We start from the raw sequence: 20,204 nt of genomic DNA, 5'->3' as shown, positions 1-20,204 counted from the left end.
TTTTATCACATACTGCAAGTCTTTTCATCCTTTGAGGCATTAGTCCTGCAGTGTGTGCAGTAAAAGATCTTGTTAATTTAAGTGCAATGAACAACGAGAAATGAACCATGGCTGAATCCCATGCTGTGAGCTGGTAATTTATCAGAAAGGAAAATCTTCTGCCTTGTCAAATTATTTTCTTCAATGTACTTGAAGCAGGGGAGATGCTAGTCTCAGAGGAGCTGAGGGTCAAAGGTTCTGTCAGGAAAGAGTCCATCTCTTCTGTCTTTACAACTAAAACACAAACTAAGCTGTAACATCAAAGATGAATGCTCAAGTACTTGGTCTGTAAGTAGGTAATAGAGCCAAAGGCATAGGCAAAGTAGAAATGCGCCTATGACAATAGCATGCTACCTGCTGTGGCTGTGGAGGAAGTCTCTCAGGAGGAAGAAAGCAAAAAAGAAAAAAAAATAGAAATACAAAAACCCAGACCAACCAACAGAAACAAACAAACACTGTGTGCTGTAGCCTTCTCAGGGAGGGAGGTATTGGCACAGGGAGCAATCATCTCTTCTGCATCAGGCAGCCGTTTTATTTTATCAGGGATTTGTAAAACCAGAGATACTGTGTTAAATAGCTTGAAGCAGTCTGCACAGTGAAGTATTTCAGTTTCTATGCAAGTCAGTCTGACCATTAGTAAAGAGAATATTTTTTTTTAATTTTAAGCCTATCTCCCATGTACAAAGTGTGAAGTTTCCAACAAAAGAGAAAAAGTACCAGGTCTATATTACTATATACCAATATTGCCCTTGTATTGTAGCTTTAGGTTTAGTATAAAGCAACAGTCTGCATGATTGGCACCAAAGCTCACACTTAGTTTTACTCCAGGTACTCTGATATTACCAGCCCTGTCTTTGTGTTGGAACTGCTGACTGGAGACAATCAGGTTTGTGATGTCAGTGCTGCGCTGCATCACCTGCGAGGCATGACATGTTTCATAGCACAATTGGAAGTGACCCAGTTCTAGTAACCCATGGGTAAAAATACGTTGTCTGGAACTGCATAGTTCTGGAGCAAAGACAATACTGTCAAAGGCAAATAAAGCACTTGCAAAGAGGCCGAACAGTTTAGGAGAGCATAGGGAGATGGACACATGGAGACAGATAAAGGAACACAGGCTTTCAGTTCTGTCCTTACCTGAGAAAGATTTATGGCAAAGAGGACACACCAGAGAGAAGAGTTTACTGTGTGCAATGGAAAGAGGTGGGAGAAGATAATACATTTCCAGGAGAGAAGAGTCAGCAAAAATAGCGAAGTGATGTGCTAAAAATCAGAGATAAAGACTCAGAGGGTCTGACCTTTGCAACAGCAACAGCTGACAAAAGAGCAAGATATGAGCTCATAATACATTAGGTAAGAGAGCACTGCAACACAACTATGCCATTACAGAATTTACCCTAGAAATATCTACCGTTTTGTCTACAGAGTTTTCTGTTTATTATAAATAATTTAATTTAGTATCCATTGCTTTTAAGCTTGCCTGCTAATCCTTCAATAGCAGCTCCCGCTACAGCCTGAAGGGCAGCAGCAATCGCAATTTGTGGCCACTCAGTGTCCCCAGGAGAGAACTGAACTGGCTCCATAGAGAGGGCTTCTTCTGCTGTTAGTATGCCAGCAAGCACAGCCTCTGGCCCAGCCAGTGCATTCACTGAAAGGGCCCTTTCTTCCTATTCCATTTATTTTAGTCAAACAACAAAAGTTTGACTATATTTCTTAGGAAACTGTTACTGAAATAGGTTACAATTTATATATTTCTTGCAGAATGTTCTCTGTATTTTTGCCTCTCTAGACCAGAGCTAAAACAGGACGTAGGCATATTATTCAGGTGCATTTGTTAAAATTAAATCTATGCATAGCTCATGCATATGAGCTCTTCAACACAGCAAATATACCAAGAACTACAGGAACTGCCTGTGTTGGAATAAGGTCTGTGGGCCTAAGCCACCAGCCTGAGTTTTAGACTGCAGAGATAAAATGTTAAAACAGTCAAGTCAGTCTTAAAATTTAGATATTTTAAACTGTCCAGATATGTTTATATTTACACCCATCAGAAGTTCACAGCACCTATAAACTTATATCCCATGCTGCCCCATATCAACACTACAGATGCACTAAGGCCTTGGAGCTTCTTGGTGACATACTTATTTTTATTATCAAATTCATCTCATCACTAGAAACACACAACTTTAAATATTTTGATTCTTTGCAAACCACAATCAGTCCAAATAGCTCAAGGTCTTTGTTGACTTTTCCGTACAGAATGCAAACAAACATCAGACACAATTTTTAGTGTTTAGTACATCAGTCTGATCAACCTCTCTGCTGAGCTTCATTTTTGTATCTTTCTCCATAGATTTAGCAGTTCCCCATTGCTGGATAATGCCTGTTTTTAATAAGAAACAAGACCATTGTAATATTTCTCACAAGGAAATGTGTAAGGCTTTCTGCTTTTTGCATTTTAAGACGTAGTTTTCCAACACTTGAATTTTACTCTGAAGACATTACATCTCTTTTGGGTATTACAAGTAATTTTCTAACTCAGCCTTTGTGACATTTTCCTGAGATTCCCTTTACACAGTGTAAGCAGGATCAGGCCAAAAATATCTGTATTCCTTTAAGAAAGTGAAGATGGATGAGACATCTTATATTAGATTTCTGGTATTAGCAAAACATACAAGCAAAACACAACCAGGAAAGTCACCTTCTGCCCTTGAAAGGTGAAAGTGACTAAAAGCAATTATGGAAGTGTGATTGGAGGGGACAAAGAAGACAAAGCCAGACTCTTCTCAGCGCTATGCAGTGAAAGGACAGGAAGAAGTGGGCACAAACTGAAGTACAGGAAATTCCATCTGAACTTAAGAAAACGCAAGAGGAATAAAAAGAAAAAGAAGAAAGAAAACCAGAGCTTTTTTTTACTCTGAAGGTGGTCAAACACTGGGATAGGTTGCCCAGAAAGGTTGTGGACTCTCCATGCTTTGGAGATGCAACTGAATATGGTCCTGAGCAATCTGTTGTAGCTGAGCCCTACTGACCCTGCCCCTTGAGCAAGGGGTTGGATTAGGTCTTAAGGTCCCTGCCAGCCTCAACTATTTTTGCTCTTGAGGTCCCTGCCAGCCTCAACTATTTTGTGATTCTGAAGCTGGCAAAAAGTCAATGCCATAGCAAGGACTGATCTTCATTAGAAATGAGAGTTTACCTATTAATAAGTTATTATCAGGAAAAAAGGAATTATAAGCGGTATCCAGACTCAAATAATATTTATTTACTACAAGAACACTGAGTGGAAATACAAATAAGTGAAGCAGATTAGCTCCATACTGATAATCCTAGTTTCACATTTTGGTTTTCCACTTTATCAGTTTCTCCTCCAGTAATTTCCCCCACAGTATGCTGAATTTTGACCTTTAAAAAGGTCCCACGAAGCAAGTATCCCTTTGTTTTCCTTTGCATTCATGCAGTTGTTAAGTGCTCTGTTCGCATGGGCTGTTTGACATTAAAGCCTCATCGTCTGTACCCATGTAGTAACTTGCTGGCATGACAAATCATTTCTGCCAGCTGGAACATATCTATTGTCCAGTAACTTCCATCCAGTCCCATTCCTGAGGCAAGCTTAACTCATTCATCGCTAGCAAGGTGTCTTTAAAGCGGATGTCTAAATGAAGCCATGTGTATTTGTAGGACAATACAGAAATCTTCCAGACTCACATAATCCTTCTGGCCTACAGTTACTAAATGTGCCCATTCCTTCCCAGTAGAAATATTTAGGACAAGTCTTAGGAAACTCACTATTGAATTAGATTTGTACTGAAGTTTTACACAGACTTGGATAATGTCTGGTGCTCCCAGTGGATTAGGAGTAACTCTCAATTTTACCAGCTTTTTCACATTAATGGTTTTGTTTCAGATTCCTATGGATGAAGCACATACTCCAGCATCCTGCTATAAAGGCAGCTGGGTGACAGATCTGGAGAACAGTTTAGGAAATTTTCTGAACAGAAATCAGAAGTTTTTACAAAGAAAGATGTAACATGATTTCTCAGCTGCATCGCATCCTCTGTCAGGGCACTGGGATACTCACCCTATTGGGAAGTGACACTCCCTGCTGAAGGTCACATTCACTTCTAACAGCCCCATGCCCTGAGAACACACAAGGGGCACAAATTCCAGGTGCAACTCTTTTGTGGCATCAAATAAGGCTGCCTTGCACTGCTCAGCTACCCACACAAAAGTAGCTCTCCTTGTGGCCAGCAATAAGCCAGGAGACTGACAACAAGCAAGTATTAACAACTGTGGATTTGAGGCTACAGCCCACTGAGCGAACGGCACATCGCCACGCTCCTTGCTGGTTTGTGCTTCAGGCACGCTTCTGCCCCGCTGTCTGCAAGGGATGAACTCAAAGTCTGTTTTAGCTGTTCCAAGATGTGAGGCAGTGAATATTAAGTACAAAGCTGGGCTAAACAGCTTTCTCTGAAAAACCCCAGCAACAATTTGAGACAACTTTTCCATTAAAGATCATCTGTGGAAGCTTGGCTCTTCCTGCAGGTCATGCCACCACCACTACCACTCCCAACTAACTGATCCAAAACTGCCTAACTGAATTACTGTCTTGGATCAGCTTCAACACTTTAGGCAAAATAATTAAGGGTGTGAGAGTCAGCAATGACCACAGCTGCTCTTTCATCATCACTGAGAATGCTTCTGCCAACACTCAGCACGAGCCATTTGCATTCAGCAGGCTCTAACATGTGATTTGCCCACCTGGGCTTCAGCCTCAGCTTCAGCACAGCTCAGCAGTCCCTACAGGCTGGGCAGCAGGTTATGTGGAGCCCATTTTTAACATCAAAGTTTTGTCACACCAAGTAGGTGTGGGAGTGGTGCTGGGGCCTCCAGCTTAGCTGTAGCTCTAGCATCCAGCACAACAAAAGCCAGCTGTGCTTACTTCCCAACTCCTTTCCCAAAATTTGATGACTGGGATGCCAGCAGAAAGCAAATCTGGCAGGCACAGCTCTTCTATGGGCACGGGGCTGCTAGAATGGCTCGAGCTAAAGTGCACTCAACCAGGGTATCGTCTAGAATCACAGTTATATAAATAATATGGTGAAATCAGAGAAACCTCAGACAAAATTAGGCTGTCTCTGGCATTTCAAGGTAATGTCTGTTATTGTTTTTACTGGGATGATAAATTGAGGTTTATTGCTTGCTGGAAATTGCTAATGGTTAGGAGAGGAATGTTTGACCAAAAACAGAACAAAGATTGAAGTTAGATTGTTTCAGTTTATGGAACTGTGCATTTTGATAAGGGGATAACAGAAATAATGATGGGAATTTGAGCAGCACCACTCTGAGCTACCCCTTCTCATCCTTCAGCTCTGCATGTGAGAAAATGAGCACCTTTAATATGAGCCTCTTACCCAAGTGCTCTTCTCAGTGTGTTTCTCATCTATTATGTCAAGGCAAGGAAGGGCTTATCCTTACAGGCAGCTGAGGAACCTGGTGAGACAGCCACAAGCAACCCACAACACTTAGGGTTATGCAAACATTGGAAAACTATACTTGTGTGACCTCCTGGACTTCACAGCAACAGTTTAAACAGGCTGTGTGTGACCTGTTTCCCTGTACATGGCTCCTCAACTAAGCAATGTAGTGAAGACACAGAACTTTGGCTGGCCCTCTTACTTAAAAAAAAAAAAAAAAATGCGCGCTACTCTTTTGTTACTTGCAGTGAGAAGAAGCCACAGCCTTCTCATTTACCTTGTGTTCTTTCAAATGCTTCCTGATTTTGCCCTGAAGAGGCTGAGAAATGCAAGTAGAGAAATCATTTAGCTTTAACAGAAAGGAAATGAGCTGGAAAATCTTGTTCACTGTTTTCTGTCCAGTACATGTGATGCTTGGCAAGGTCAGGTTCTCACTGTACCACTCAGGATAGCTAATTTTGTAGCATGACAACATTTATGGCCAGAAATAGAAAAGGAATAGCAGAGGGAGTTAAAAAATATCAGAAGATATAGCTGTTTAATCACTTGTGATGGTATCAAGGCAAAAAGAGGCTGTCATCTCTTTTCATTCCAGTTTGTTGGACCATTCTTTTCATCTCTGGGACTGTGTTCAATTTCCAGTTGCCAAATACCACCAGCAATGTGAACTGTAGCCATTTCTGTTCCTCACAGGAGCAAAGAACTTCTGGAAGATCTTTTCCTCTTATAAGGATTCCCTAAATGCGAAGAAACTGGCAGCATAAAGAATGACTTCCATAGCAATCCCAGTGGATGCAGACACGAAGGACCAATGCACAAACCCAAAGCAGCCCCTGTCCGCAAGCAGTGTGCTTCTGTGCACAGACCAGGCTGAGGTCTGGTTTCGGGCATCTGCAGCTCTATCTCCTCCTGCCACCTGGGTTTTCTGTCAGTCCCTTTTCTGCACAGTACATCAGTTCACAGACATTTCTGCAACATTCAGCTTCCTTTTACCTCCACTGTGATAAAGGATTTTCCATAAAGATTTAAAAAGGAAAAAAGATTTTTTTTCTAACACACTGTTAATAATGTTAATATTTCTAGAGTACATTTCATTGACAATCAGCATTAAGTCTGTATTGAAATGCCATCTTATTTTAAAACGCAGACAAAATCTTGTGGGTTTTGTGTGTTTGTGTGCGTGTGTGTGTGTGTGTTCAGAACACATAATAATGGAAGACAGATAGCATTTAATTATGCCATTCATTTTGTGAACGTAAGGCTGCTGTTTGTTTTAATCAAACATCCTGCTACAAAAAGCCATCAATAGATGTGACTCATTACCTTTCCTACCTTGGCCAAATATTGTGCCCAACAATTTGGCCCCCTAAGCAAGCTGGTGGACCTCTGACCTAGATGCAGGACAAGTGGGCATCTCTGAAGCAGGTGGTAGGTGCTGGAGAGCACTAGGACAGCCCAGCAAGCACATGGCCTGTGGCACAGGGTCCCAAGCAGTCCTGAGGAGAGCAATCCTGCTTACATAGATTCCTCTGGGACAGCTTCCCTAGCCTGGGGGAAACAGCCTGGAAGCATGAAGACAGGTTTTGCAAAGATTTGTACATTTGTTAAGCTGTTCTTTTTTCCTCAGTTTTCTGAGGAAAATTAAAGTTACTTGCAGCAATTAATAGTTAGGTGAAATCAGAAGAATTTCTGCCCGTGAGACCCCACCATACTTTCAGTCTTTCATCACAGCCACTGCAGTGGACTGGAAAAGCCGAGGGGCAGCCTCCTTAAAGAGCTCCCCCTGGAAAGGGCTCGGAGACAGCGGGGGTGCCATTTTCAGCAGTGCCTTTCCAGAGCCGGTCTGAAAAAACAGGAGCAGCTTAGAACAAGTGGTGCAATACATGGAATGTGATACTGCAGTCACTGAGCCGCCTAATCCCTGATCTACACACCTGTCCTCTTAGGCTTTTGAGGTCATAGATATTTGCTTCCCTTGGTGTTATTCCTAAACTTTACGTGAAAAGCAGCATGGTTATAGGGACTGTTTTACCCTACTGTACTTCAGTATGTTGCACCACAGAGTGGAATCTGCACAGATTTGTTTCTGGACCTTGGATTTATAATCAGAAAAATGGCATCAAAATAAAGGAAAACATAAGACTTTCTTTGCGGTAACGTTTGTCCCCAACCATTTGAAGAGGCATGCCTAAAATAACTCTATTTGAAAAGGCCAGCACAATAAGTACTTCCCATGCAGCAGAAACAGATAATATTTGCTTAGCAAAACAGGAGTCCAGGACCTTGGCAGAAAGAACTTCTTTTATCAAATATTTGTAATTCTTTTAAAACACAATGTTGCCAGGTGATCTGGCCATCCAGCACCACTAAACAGCACTGACCAGACTACCCAAAACAGGAGTTCTGCTTGAGAGAGCCATTTAGGGTAGCACATTTTTATAAGTGGTATTTTAAACTTAGAAAACTTCTGAACAGGGCATTTCTTCACTCTGAGGAGTTGTTTTCTAGTGCCAGGAGGTGGATTTTCTTTCTGCTGTTGACTCTCATATCAGCACTGAAGCATCATGAGTCTTTTCCAGGTTGAAGTATCCGGTTGCCTTCTTGTTTGCTTATGCAGGTGTTTTACGTAATAGCCCCAAGACAACAGACGCTATTGGAAAGCAGCTGCAGCATAGGCAGTGTTGTACAGTTCACCACTTACAGTTCAATTAACCTCTAAGAGCAAAAGAAAATAAGCCCTACAATATTTGATATTAAGGCAAATCGAACTGTTCAAGTTGTATTATGGCTTTGCATTGCTAACAAAAACAGTGCCCTGATAGGCAACACCCCAAAGCTCAGAAGGAATCAAATACCCCAAAATGTAAAAAGATCAAATAAACCCTGGGGAGGAGAGAAAGGGGAGAAAGGGAACAAAATTCCTTTCCTTCCAGCATTACACTCAGACTTAGTCCTGAGTCTGACTAATGAAGCTGAATAAGTACTTAGTTCAAAGTTCTCGTGAAGAAGTTCTCTCTCTGAGAGAAGAAAATTATCAAAGAAAAGCTGAAGTTACATTATTTACCAGAGAAACACAGGCAAAGTCCAGCCACCCTCCCAAGCTTAAACTCTGCCTTTGAATTAGGTCTGCAAGTCTGCTGCTGCTGTCAGCTGAAGCAGCAAGTCATCCCCTGGCAGGCAGGTCTGTTGTCAAACCTCTGTAAGGAGACTTTGTCAGAAATTAGTCATTTTTAAAAAGCATTAGAAACAGCTCAATTCTCATTCAGCTGACCAGAGACAAAGAATTTTCGTCTTCAAATACCTGACTAGATGAACTGGAAACTTATTTTCCTATTACAGGAAGGGAGGGCTTTCTCCAAGGACTTAACTCCTTCCCTGCACGATGATGGATGAGACTTTACAACCACCTGTCTTCGATGCCAGAAAATACGCTATGCCCATTCACCTGGAGAAGAGAAGATTCAGGAGAGATCTCAGAATTGCATATAATGGGATGATGGGCAGCGATAAAGAGGACACTGCTCACAGCAGCAGTCAGGGGATTCAGTCTCCAGAGGCCCCTTTCCACCTCAGCTGATCGGTCATTCTGCATCCCTCTCACAGGGCAGGTAGATACACACTGCAGTGTGACTGTGAGTGAACCTCTGAACTGTTGTACTCTGTATATCTCAGCCTCTTTCTCCATGTGGGTATACCTGCAAAGAAACATTAAGTCCCAAGGACTAAAATTGTGATGGTGGATGAGTGATCAGCCTGAAGCAGAAGCATTTGACTTCCTATGGGGAACTCCATACAACATGAGAGAAGTAGGAAGAAATGGCTCTTTTGTAAGTCATTTTGGCATGCAACGACCATTTAAAAAGGCTTCATTTCATTTGCAGCAATCTTAATTCTTCCTTGAAGTCACACTTTTTAATTTCACATCTCCCCACTACCTTTTTATTTTTGCTTATAGTCAGTTTGGCCAGATTCAGGGATACAAGTGACAGTGCATCACCTCCTGCTGCGCAAACATGTATTAGTACATTTAATTCTCTCCTTTAGCACAAAGGAATTATTACTACATTTGATTTTAATCAGCTTCTGGGAATATACTCAGCCATTCCCCTGTGCAAGTTGTGCTTTGTACAAGGATTCTATTTTAAACATCTCACATGAGATGGATCAAGGACTAGCAATGAGTATTTCTGACCACTTGTCATCACAGTTAACATCCTTTGGGCTTTTTCTGCTATACCAAGGAAGAAAATCCTTCCTGGGGTGGTAAAGCCTGAAAGAGAATCAAATGATTAGGTGGCCAAGCAATACCACAACCTCCCATGAATAGGCTCATGATTTGCAGGCAGTTAAACTCCTGCCAGAATAGGGCAGGGGGAGGATCTACTAGAGATCCTTTTGAAAGATCCTTAAAGCTGTCGATTTTGGCAGACGCAAAGCCCTATTTCTACAGCCTCACAATCAACTCTGAAAAAAAAACAACCCTTCCTTTTCCGTGCCCCAGGCCTGCGTGGACTGTTCCCCCATTAAGGCTTATCTACCTTTCACATAATGAAGCCTGCAGCTTAATCAAGTGAGGCAGCAACAGGCCTGGATTTCCAAGACTGAGCTTCTGTCTCCTTGCACTTGCACAGCTGCAGTTTCTACAAGTTTATTTGTTCCACCTAGTCCCCAGTTCACCACAGCCAAAAAAAAAATAAAGGGGGGGGGACGACCCTTCAAGCATGCAGAAGCTCTGTACCTTTGTGATTCTCATGACACTGAAGCAAGCACTTCAGCCACTCACCATTTGCTGGTACAATATGGAGAAAGATTATCCTAATTTTACCATAGTGCCTTGAACAAGGTACATAACAAGTCATTAGCTGAAGCGGGAATTCAACCCAAAGATCCAAAGCTATCTTTTACCCATTCAGCACTGATATCCTATCCGCCTCAGTTGAAGAAACGATGCAATAGCTGAATTACTGAGGGTCATAGCTCCAGGGTACATTCCTGACCAAAACATAATTACCTGGCAACTTCATCCTGGCAGCTGCAAAATCAACCATGGAAAAGAAAGGTAAATGAAGATATTAACGGTGCTACAGCGATCACCCTCTCCATAGTGACGCAAGGCAGGAGCCACCTGACTGCTTAATGTTGACAATATAGGTCTGTGAGAGAAAGAGCCAAGCCTGCAAGCAATGACTTTTAGCTCGTGCTGATCTTGTTATCCTCAAAACACGGAAAACCGCTAATGCCTGCTTTGGGAATACAAATTCTCCCCCCCACTTCCTAGGAGAATGGCTGTTCCCTAAACAAACCTTTCTCTCCCTCCCCAAACACAGGGCACATTAAACCTTCCTTTCTGTAAATGAGTGCTGTTTAAACGGTCTATTTAACTAATGTAATACCTAGGAGCTGTGAGAGTTCAGCACCTACTGTGTGCACATGCCACCTACGTGCTTAGGGACCAGAGGGAGTGAAAAACAACCCTCCCACCCCCTCAAAGCCATATACCAAACAGTTTGGACTTGATAAGTGCTTGATGCTTTTTTATCCTAAAGGCAAACTAGCTCTTCTCTCCCCTCCTCCACCTTCACAGGCAGAAGATCTGCTCCACAGCCACCTTTGAATATAGCACCAAATGCCTTACAGAGCTTGAAGTGTTAAGTAAAATAAGTTACAACAGCATGAGAGCAATACCAAACAACGTAGTGCTTTGAAGTACCCTTTAACAAAAAGAACCAAAACTTTATTCAGTACAAAACTTCCAGTATACAAAATAACTGTTTGAAGTATTACAAGGACAACATGCTCGTTAAAGACAATTCCTGTTCTCCTAAGGTGTAATCCCGTTTCATACTGCACCCTTTGTTTGTGGCTTTCATCCTCACAGAGAGGCTGTGAAGCTCTTCTTCTGTAACACCATCAAAAAAGAAGTCCTCATTAAAGATGGGATTCCTGCTTCTCTTTATAACAGTGCTTCTCTGCTTCTGCGTTTTCCCTGGTACCAGGGAGAAGGTGATGCAACAGTTTATGTTTTTGGGGTCTACAGAGTCATCATATAAACCTTCTGCACTGATCAGGCGGATCCGCAGCCTTTCATTTTCTGAGCAATATTCAGCTGACAGCCTCAGCATGCCTCCCTTGTCCATTACCACTGTGCTCTCTCCCAACAGTCTCTCCCGGCTGTGGGTAAGGTCCAGGGGAAAGATGGGAGAACAGGACATGCTAAAGCTCCGCGCGGCAAGCAGCCCCTCTGAGGCCCGCCTGATGGCACTGGGGCTGTTATCAGTGGAGCTACTCTCCTCTGTAGACAGAGAGTTGTTCCTGGCCATGCTGGATTTGTTCTTGGCTTTCAGTGCTCGGCAGAGCAATCCCTCTTGGCTTCGTGTCTTGACCAAGGAGCAGGGTTTGGGAGGCGATCTGCTGAGAAGTGGGGAGCTGAAAGGAGAGGAGTCACTGGAGGAGGCAGTATCGCTGTCACAGGCACTTTGCCTGTGCAGGGAGAGGTGCTTAGGAGGCAGCCTTACAGAAGCAAAGCTGATAGCAATAGGATTAGACATATTCCCTTTGCCACTGAAAGTGTTAGCTCTGGATCGAGGCAGCATCAGGCCGGGCAGAGCACCACATGTGTCGCCATGGAAGATCGACTCCTTTCTCCTGGTGTGTGGACTCTCCAGCAACGTACAGAAGCCATAGGAAGTGGGGGCTCTGGGGAAGTGAGGCAGGGAGAGTGCCGCTTGGGACTGTGGGTCTGAGTTGGTGCTTTCTTCCTCCAGGGTTGGGATCTCTTCAGCACTTTCCACCTGGATGAGATGGGGCAAACAAGAGCTGGAGCTGCAGTCAGAGGAATTAAGATCTGTGTCCTCCAAACCGTGGCACTGGTGGGAGCCAGGGCCCTTTCCAGGAACAGAGGTGGCCAGCCTGGGGGGGATGCAGAATTCTGGGATTCTGTCCGGGGTGAGCACGTTGGGAAAAGCAGCAGCCCCCAGGTGGCCTTTTTCTAGCACGTTTTGGCCGGGGGGCAGTCCCAGGAAGGCAGGGCAAGGGAGGCTTCTGTTTTCATGGGATGCTCTGATCTTTTCCAAGAACCACATCGCTGTAGCCAGCCTGGGCGTCCTCGGAGGGGAACAGCCGAAAGCACAAATCCACCTGCAGACACAGAAACACGAAAGTACATGAACACCTTTCTCGGATGCACAACAGCAAAGGGGGCAGCGGGGATACCGCGAGCGGCAGGACCGGCACCGGCGCAACCCGCAGCGCGGCAGCAAGCGGATCGCGCCGAGAGGGCGAAACGAAGCCACTCGAGAGACCCCACGGCAGCGAGCCCTGTCTAAGAGCAGGGCAGAGCTCTGCACGTACCTTGCCGAGGGAAGCCGCGCCCCGCAGCCCTCTCCTGCCGCTGCCGCTTCCCCGCACCGGCCGCCGGCCCTTTTCTAGCGGCGCCGGGCGCCTCCCACCGCGCCACCGGCGGAGGGAGGGAAGGAGGGAGGGAAGGAGGGAGAGGGGGCGGCAGCCCCAGCTCCAGCCTCAGCTCCAGCTCCAGCCCCAGCCCCAGCCCCAGTCTCGGCCCGGCCCCGCTCCGCGCTCCTGGGGGTGGCCAAACCCGGCCCCGGAGCCAGCATCACAGCGCGGGGCCCCTCGTCCGTGCCCTACCGCCGGCGTCCAGAGGTATTAACGAACAAACCCGGGACAAAGGCGGGATTGTCTCTCTGCTCCTTTTCTTCTCGAGATCCTGGCGGGTGTCCAGCGTGAGAGCAGTAGGAAGAGTGGATTGCAGTTTTGCAAGCTCAGTTGAAAAGAACTTGGTCTCTTTTCTGCATCTGGATATGTGCCCCCCTCTGCTTGTTATCTACAAAGAACATGAGATGACCAAGCCCCGACCCAGTGTCCTATCACTGATGCTGAGCAGCAGCAGAAGTGGGCATGCACGTGAAATGAGGAGAAAGACGAGGCAAAGGAACGCTCTGGCAAGTCACCTTGAAATGGAATATCTCCAAAGCGCAGGCATGCGTGACCCTTAACAGACACTGCGCAGAGCAGGTGGGATCCATGAACTTTACCAACACAGCTCTGCAGTGCAGCAGGGCACAAACGGGCCTCTGCAAACTCTTTGTAATTTCTCTGCAAGCTCCTAATAGAAACCTTAACAGCAAAACCAAAACAGCCTGCCAGAGAGGTTAGCTGAATACTCAGTGGAAGCTGTATGCCTGTAACACACTGACAGTAGACAATTTTGTCTTTCCTTTTCTCCCTGAAGAGCTGAAGTTCATGTTTACTCAGTGCTTGGAATAGACTGGATATGCTCAAAGGAAACAAATCTAGTGGGTTTCAGGGGCAGGGAACATTTTGAACCTGCTGAAAGGTTTATATAGGAACACACACGTTCTGGGGCTGAGCCTTGCCTCTCCTGCTTGTTTTACGATTAAACTTCACTTTTATAATAGTCCTCTAGGGGTTTAAATGAGGGGGAAAAAAAATCTGCCATGCTTTGTAAAAGAGTTGAGGACACCCCAAAACATCCTAATAATGTTTCAATTGTTAGTGCTTCTGCAGTTTACTTCAGTGGGCTTGCTTGTTGTGAGTGTGGTTCAAATAATCTCTGACTGAACTGAGAGGCTTAGAGGGGGGCTGGCCCTTTCCCCAGCTAATGGGACTTTTCGGTGGCATGGGAGGAGAAGACAGGGGGATGGCTCCTTCAGGAAGCAGAGCTGTGAGGCACACACTGGAACTGTTTCAGACCAGGCAATATGGTCCTATACGTGTCACACCTTACATGTAGTATCTGCAAAGTGAGCCTCTTCCCAATGTGCACACCTCTGCTTTTAATAACAACAAAAGATTGGCTTCTAAAAATGGAGAAAAATTAAGGAATTAGAGATTTTTAGTAGGAACATTATTACTTCCAGTGATGGTTCACACATGTTCTCCTGATACGGCAAGTACAGCAACTAGCATCAGGCAGCAGTGACAGAAAGTAGCCACCCTGTTTTAGGGACTTACTTTCCACTTAGTCTCTTGAGGCTTCCTGTACACCCAGTGGAAAATCCCTCGGGTTTCCCTGAATCCCCTCTTCCCCTAAGGCCTGCGCATTACAGCCATTTGCCAGATGGCTGGCGTGCTGGGAGCTCAGCAGCGCTGGAGTACTTGTACATCCCCCCTGGAAAGAGGCACTCAAACGGATGATTAGCTCTTTAGCTTCCTGCGTTCAAAAGCTTCTCCTTTCCTTGATTAGTTTCAGACCGTAATTAAAAACCGCTGCCAACGAGGTTTCCTGTTGCTATAGCAAATTTCTGCAGCGAGACACTTTGAAACCGGAAGGGATCTAGCTGGGGGCACGGCTTTACCTCAGCTGCCGTCCCGGTCCCTGCTGACACGCGGGGTCCGGCCGGGGGCTGCACGAGCCGTGACGGGGGGTCTCCCTCCCGAGGAGAAGTTTGGGGTCCGCCGGCGCCGTGCCCGCCCTGAGCCCAGCGAGGGACCGGCCCCGAGCCCCCCCTGGTGGCCGCGCCGCCTCGGCCTTCCCTTCTGCCTGTCCCAGCTCCCTCAGCGGGCTGATTCGGGACTTGGCTTACCCCTGCTTGCAGTCTGCTGTAAGCAACAGCAATGTGCTGCTTATTTATTAAAAAAAAAAAGGTGCCCGTATACCCTCCCACACACAAACTACCCACCCTCTCCTATTTCTGTCAGGGGAGGAGAACAACATTACCCTGCACAACTGCAAGGCCTGTGCAGTGCAGCTGTTTCAGTAGAAGATAACTGCTGGAGTAACGATGGAAATTCAGAACTGGTTTCCCAGTCTTCATCTCTGGCAGTGATCAGTTCCAAGGGCTGGGTCCTTGCAGTGCGAGGGGGTCACAGGGGGAGCGACAGGAGGCCTCGCGCAGCAGATGGGCAGCAGGGATGTGGAGTTCCCCTCGCAGGGGCTCAGCACAGCCACCTCCCTCACAGCCCTGTGGAGGGACTGAGGGTGGGCTCCCTGTAGAAGGCATCAGGGCCTGTGGAAAGGTGAGCTTGGTCACCACTCAGGCTCTGTCCTTCCTGCTCAACATGTCCAGTCAAGATGAGTGGGAAGAGAAAGAAAAACTTCTGCTCCACTGTAAACAGGGAATGTGCAAGGCAGACATAGATGAGGGAACACAAAATCTGACATTCTTAAAGCAGGAGAAATGGCTTAGTGCATTATATTACCTCACATGATATATGCAAAACTTCCCCAGGCTTCTGTGAGAATAAATAACCCTGTTCAGTTTCATTTTCCTAAAGAGAACAGCCATCATCCAGCTGTAGTTTCCTGAAAAAAGCCTCAACAGACTGAGAGGCACTTACGTTTTTTTCAGAGATCAATATTGTGAGCAAATATTTAGCACATTGATTCATTCCTGTCATTTTGACATAGGTGAAAGATAGCTACTAGCAGTCTGCTCACCATTTCCAGCTTAGATCAAGTCACTTTGCATAGCTTATATAGATAGCAATGCAATGTAGTTACAGAGGTCCAGCAAATTTCATCTGAAAACTTTATCTTTCTTCTGTTATTTAGTATCTTGGAACAGCTGGTATTTTATCTCATCAGCAAAGAACGATTCCCATGCAGTTTTCTAAGATGTGTCTGTGCTCCTCTGAATGCGTGAATGAAACAACGGATGACTGCATGCTGCTTGGCAGCACGAGCATATGAGTGGCAGGGCCTTCAGGCACATAGGGACTTTATGCAAAGTATCTCAAGTGCCTAGGATAATTCTCCTCCTGAGAGGCAAATTTGCTAGGTTGAACTGAAGAATTCTTTCTTTGTCGCATACTAGATGGTCCTGTGATGAGAAGCTAACACTTGCCATGCAGAATCCAAAGAGATTTTGCTGCCCCTAGTTCCACTGCCACTGAACTTGGTCTGAAATACAGTACTACTTAGGAATCTAACCACATGTGGTTTTAAATGCTTTCCATGTTTAAAATGGAAATACACTGAATTCCAGGCAGTACCTACTTCATATTTATTTCAAATCTGAAAACATTTTCATTGTTTTGTATACATTTTATTTCTGTTCCCTGCATACATTCCAGGATTTAAGTCCGCATAAGACAAAACAGTTTCTAGGTTGAAACACTTCAGATAAAAACATGGTGTCCAAGTCCATTAAAATTCAGATGCTAACTATGGAAAAGCCAATCATCAAAACAAGTCAAGAAAATATTTTCCTTCGCAACAATTTGTCTTTGGTGCCCAAAAATAGGTGAGCTGCTCTAGTCTGTTTTCTCTCTCACACATTTTAACATGAAGGTAGAGTAACTTTCACTAATTGCAATTTCCGCGCTCAGCTGTGTAAAGGAACTCTCAAAGCAGGCATGAATATGCATAAAGCTGGGAGAAAAAAAAGATAATAGCTCTAATGAAAAGGGGAATTAAGTTGGTCTTGCATTTTCTGTGTTCAAGCAGCCTACCAGTAATGACTAACATCCTTTCTGAAATTGCTTGTGTTCTCTAAAGCTTAAATTGGAAACATTTTATTCCATTCTCCCAAACACCAATAGAAGTTTGACTACAAACATGCACCAGTAAATAATATTGATTTCTGATTAGTCTTGATTACATTGGTACTAGCGTATGAATATTTAGCACTGATTTTACCTGAAATGATAAAAAATACTCAACACAACTCCAAAGTACACCCACATCACTTGTCAACAGTCAATAATTGTACCCATCAGAAACCTTTTGCCTAGATTTTATTCTATTTGTGAAGCACAGAAAACAATATACTATCTTACTGTGGAAATTTAGTTTCCATAACCATCACTAACAAGAAGGAACACTTCTGACATAGAGCAAGTTCTACCATAGGAAAAGAGCTGGTCACAGAGAAAGGCAAATCGCTGGCTTTGCTTGCATTGACTGAATACCTGAAAGTAGCTGGATGTGAAAACTAATTCTCTATTATCATTGCCTTTGCCCTCAGAAAAGATTTAAAAGCTTTCATTTAAATTAACACATCATTTATTAAAGTGCCTACAGGCAATAAAGCCTGTGGGGCAGGCTGGCTTTTGATGGTAAATCATTTTTTTCAGTATTCCCTATGTCTCTACAAAGTCCATACCACCATATTGAAACTAACAAGATGAGCAGATTTTGAATACACATTCTTTTCTGAGTGAGTCATCCACCTCTTACAATAAGCAGATGAGATACTGCATCTGAATTCCTTTAAAATATAAAGAAAGAGATGGCTTGGGGTTTGTAGAGAACACATAGAGAAAGCATTATAAATATGTAGCAACTTTATAGACTTTAAACAGGAACTACAAATTTTATACCAACCATTCAATTAACTGGAACATGCTTATACAAAGTAGCAGGTTATCAGACTTGTCTTCTGTCCAATGAAAGTAACAATTATGTATCCTCGGAAAAGCTCTGTGAAACATTCCTGGTGAAAGCTGTAAACATTGAATATTCTAGTAAAACACCAATAACAAAAATAAACTCAGCCTAGAGTATACCAATATTGCTGAGGGAAAAAATTCTATAACTGTGCAACTGTCTTGGGATCTACAGAACTATTTAGATTCAAAAATAGGTATTTGTTGTCTGAGTCTGATTGATAAAGTTAAATTATTTTTTATTGTTTCTATGACAATATATTTCCTCGAATTAATAAGATGTTTCTCTGCTTACTGTTCAGCTGTAGTTACAGTGCTGTGGCCAACACAGTACTAATGAGCAGCCCAACAGCCCAGGGTACTGTTACACACAAAGATCACTTTGGACATTAATGGAAAAACAGATGCATCTTTTCGTGGCAGTAGCATATAAAGAGCTCAAGACTGCCAATAACTTTGCCAGGTAGACTTGCAACGCCATAGGGAAGGATGGAACTGGAAAATGTTTTAAAGGCTATCAGCATCATGAAAATATATCACACAATAGGTACTTCATTATTTACACTTCTCATGCCTGTAGTGAAACAAGCTTCACTGCTCAATTCAGCCAATTACCTGGAAAACCAAGCTTCTGCGCACAGACGACGAGGATAAAATTCAATAGCAGAGCATAATGGATTTCCTAGCACCATCAGAGGGTTTGACAGGCACCCAATCAGCCTGTGCAGTTTAGGTACACTGATGAAAGGATCCTAAAAGCAGCTGGAACTAGTTTGAGAATAGAAGAAGATAGGGGACAGAGAGAGATTATTTAATTGAAAGAATGATGGGCAGGATGACTCAGCTTGTTCTGCTTGCTTATAAAAAAAAAAAAAAAAAAGTACTTTGAGCTCTGTTGCACTTGGAAATAGGAGAAGTGTGCAACTTCAGATGGGGCTTGGTAAATTAGTGCTCTATTTGTTTGACAAGGACTGAGGGACTCCAGAGGAGACCAGTAGTGCCCCTGTATCTGAGGCCACCATTCTGAAGGGTGACACAAGAGTATCTGATACTTCTCCCGGGAATTATATTGTCAGTACAGTTAAAGGATGTCTGATTGGGAAAAGCAGGCACAACTGCAGAGAATGGAAATTGAATATCTTCTAGAAAAAAGTAATCCACAGATTACTCTGTAGGTGCCCCCAATTCTCCATTCCTGAAACCATGACAGTTGCAGAGCTGGGTGGATTGGCCATACATTCGGGCTCACAGGTCCTGGAACACCAAAGCCACTGAGGAACAGGAGATGACAATGATGTGTTGTCAAGAGAGACAGGGCATGCTAGAATATGCTACAGCTCATCTTGTAGTAGTGACAATTTAACATCAGTAGCTGGAATTAATGAGCACAAGTAAGTTACATTCCACTGTAGTGGCCTGGGATGTAGAGGCTTACCTTAAAAACAGTGGTGAGGCAACACTGCCATCCCTGCCTGGGCTTTCTGTCAACCAAATTCACCAGGCTTGATCTGTCTACTTCATGGCTGCCAGGCACAGATATCTAGTATCAGTGGGAAAGCTCATCCTATCCTGTAGGCCACCCCATCTGCAGTGTTGTATATTCAGATGACTGCAAAGTGACAGCAACTCTGAACATGACAGAAGACAACTCTGAACGTGACAGAAGAGCTTTCCTTCCCAAGACCTAGATTCCTTGTCTTGCATTGACTTGACCTTTGGGTTGTTTTTTCCCCTTAGTACAAATATCTAGCCTGGTTTCAAGGCAGGCTTCTCTCTCCACTAGGAAGAGTGAATGCTTCTAAGCATTTCCTGAAAAAAGTCCCCCAAACGGGTCATCTCTTTTCACAGGAGTGTGTTCTGTTACAGTAGTAATGACCACCATTCATCTCATGGCTTTGAAGACATAGTATGCTGTGGCTTGTACCTGGATATACCACAGCTCATGACATTGGAGAGTTATAACACATTTCCCTCAGAGTAAAAAATAAAATAAAGTCAGGCAGTCCAACTTTATCTAATAATTCTTCATTACAGATTCCCTTCTTGGAAATAAAATCATAAAATATCCAAGCACTTCATGCAGCTGTCTCTGTCCTGGTAACCTTGACAGAAAAACATTGCCTGCACTTTGGCCCAAAGCTTACCATGAAATAACACTAAGTTAATTCTTATGTATTCTAAAAGAATTTATTGCACTTAAAGGCTATACTGACACCTGTAAGGCAAATAACACATTCAGCAAAACTGTTCTCTGTATCATCTTTGTGCTCTAAACAAACTTAAGGGTGAAAGAATAAACATATTTATTCTGAATTTTAGACTTTG

General features: G+C 43.9%; 1 protein-coding gene across 2 annotated transcripts; it reads right to left on the bottom strand.

Moving 5' to 3' along the window:
• Nucleotides 1-11,220: 11,220 nt before the first annotated feature.
• Nucleotides 11,221-15,140, bottom strand: LOC310905161 (C2 calcium-dependent domain-containing protein 4C-like). Of its 2 annotated transcripts, none has more exons than XM_083851059.1 (2): nucleotides 13,189-15,140; nucleotides 11,221-12,650 (listed from the first exon to the last, which is right to left on the bottom strand). In XM_083851059.1, the coding sequence occupies exon 2, from the start codon at nucleotides 12,593-12,595 to the stop codon at nucleotides 11,294-11,296; it is 1,302 nt and encodes a 433-aa protein (XP_083707185.1). In that variant the 5' UTR covers nucleotides 12,596-12,650; nucleotides 13,189-15,140; the 3' UTR covers nucleotides 11,221-11,293. The 2 variants fall into 2 exon arrangements, with proteins under 2 accessions (XP_083707185.1, XP_083707184.1); XM_083851058.1 differs by lacking the exon at nucleotides 13,189-15,140 and adding an exon at nucleotides 12,864-13,167.
• Between the last annotated feature and the right edge of the window lie 5,064 nt (nucleotides 15,141-20,204).

This window comes from Anser anser, assembly GCF_964211835.1.
Source record: "Anser anser genome assembly, chromosome: 10".
Taxonomy (NCBI): domain Eukaryota; kingdom Metazoa; phylum Chordata; class Aves; order Anseriformes; family Anatidae; genus Anser; species Anser anser.
This window is presented reverse-complemented; position numbering and strand designations above follow the sequence as displayed.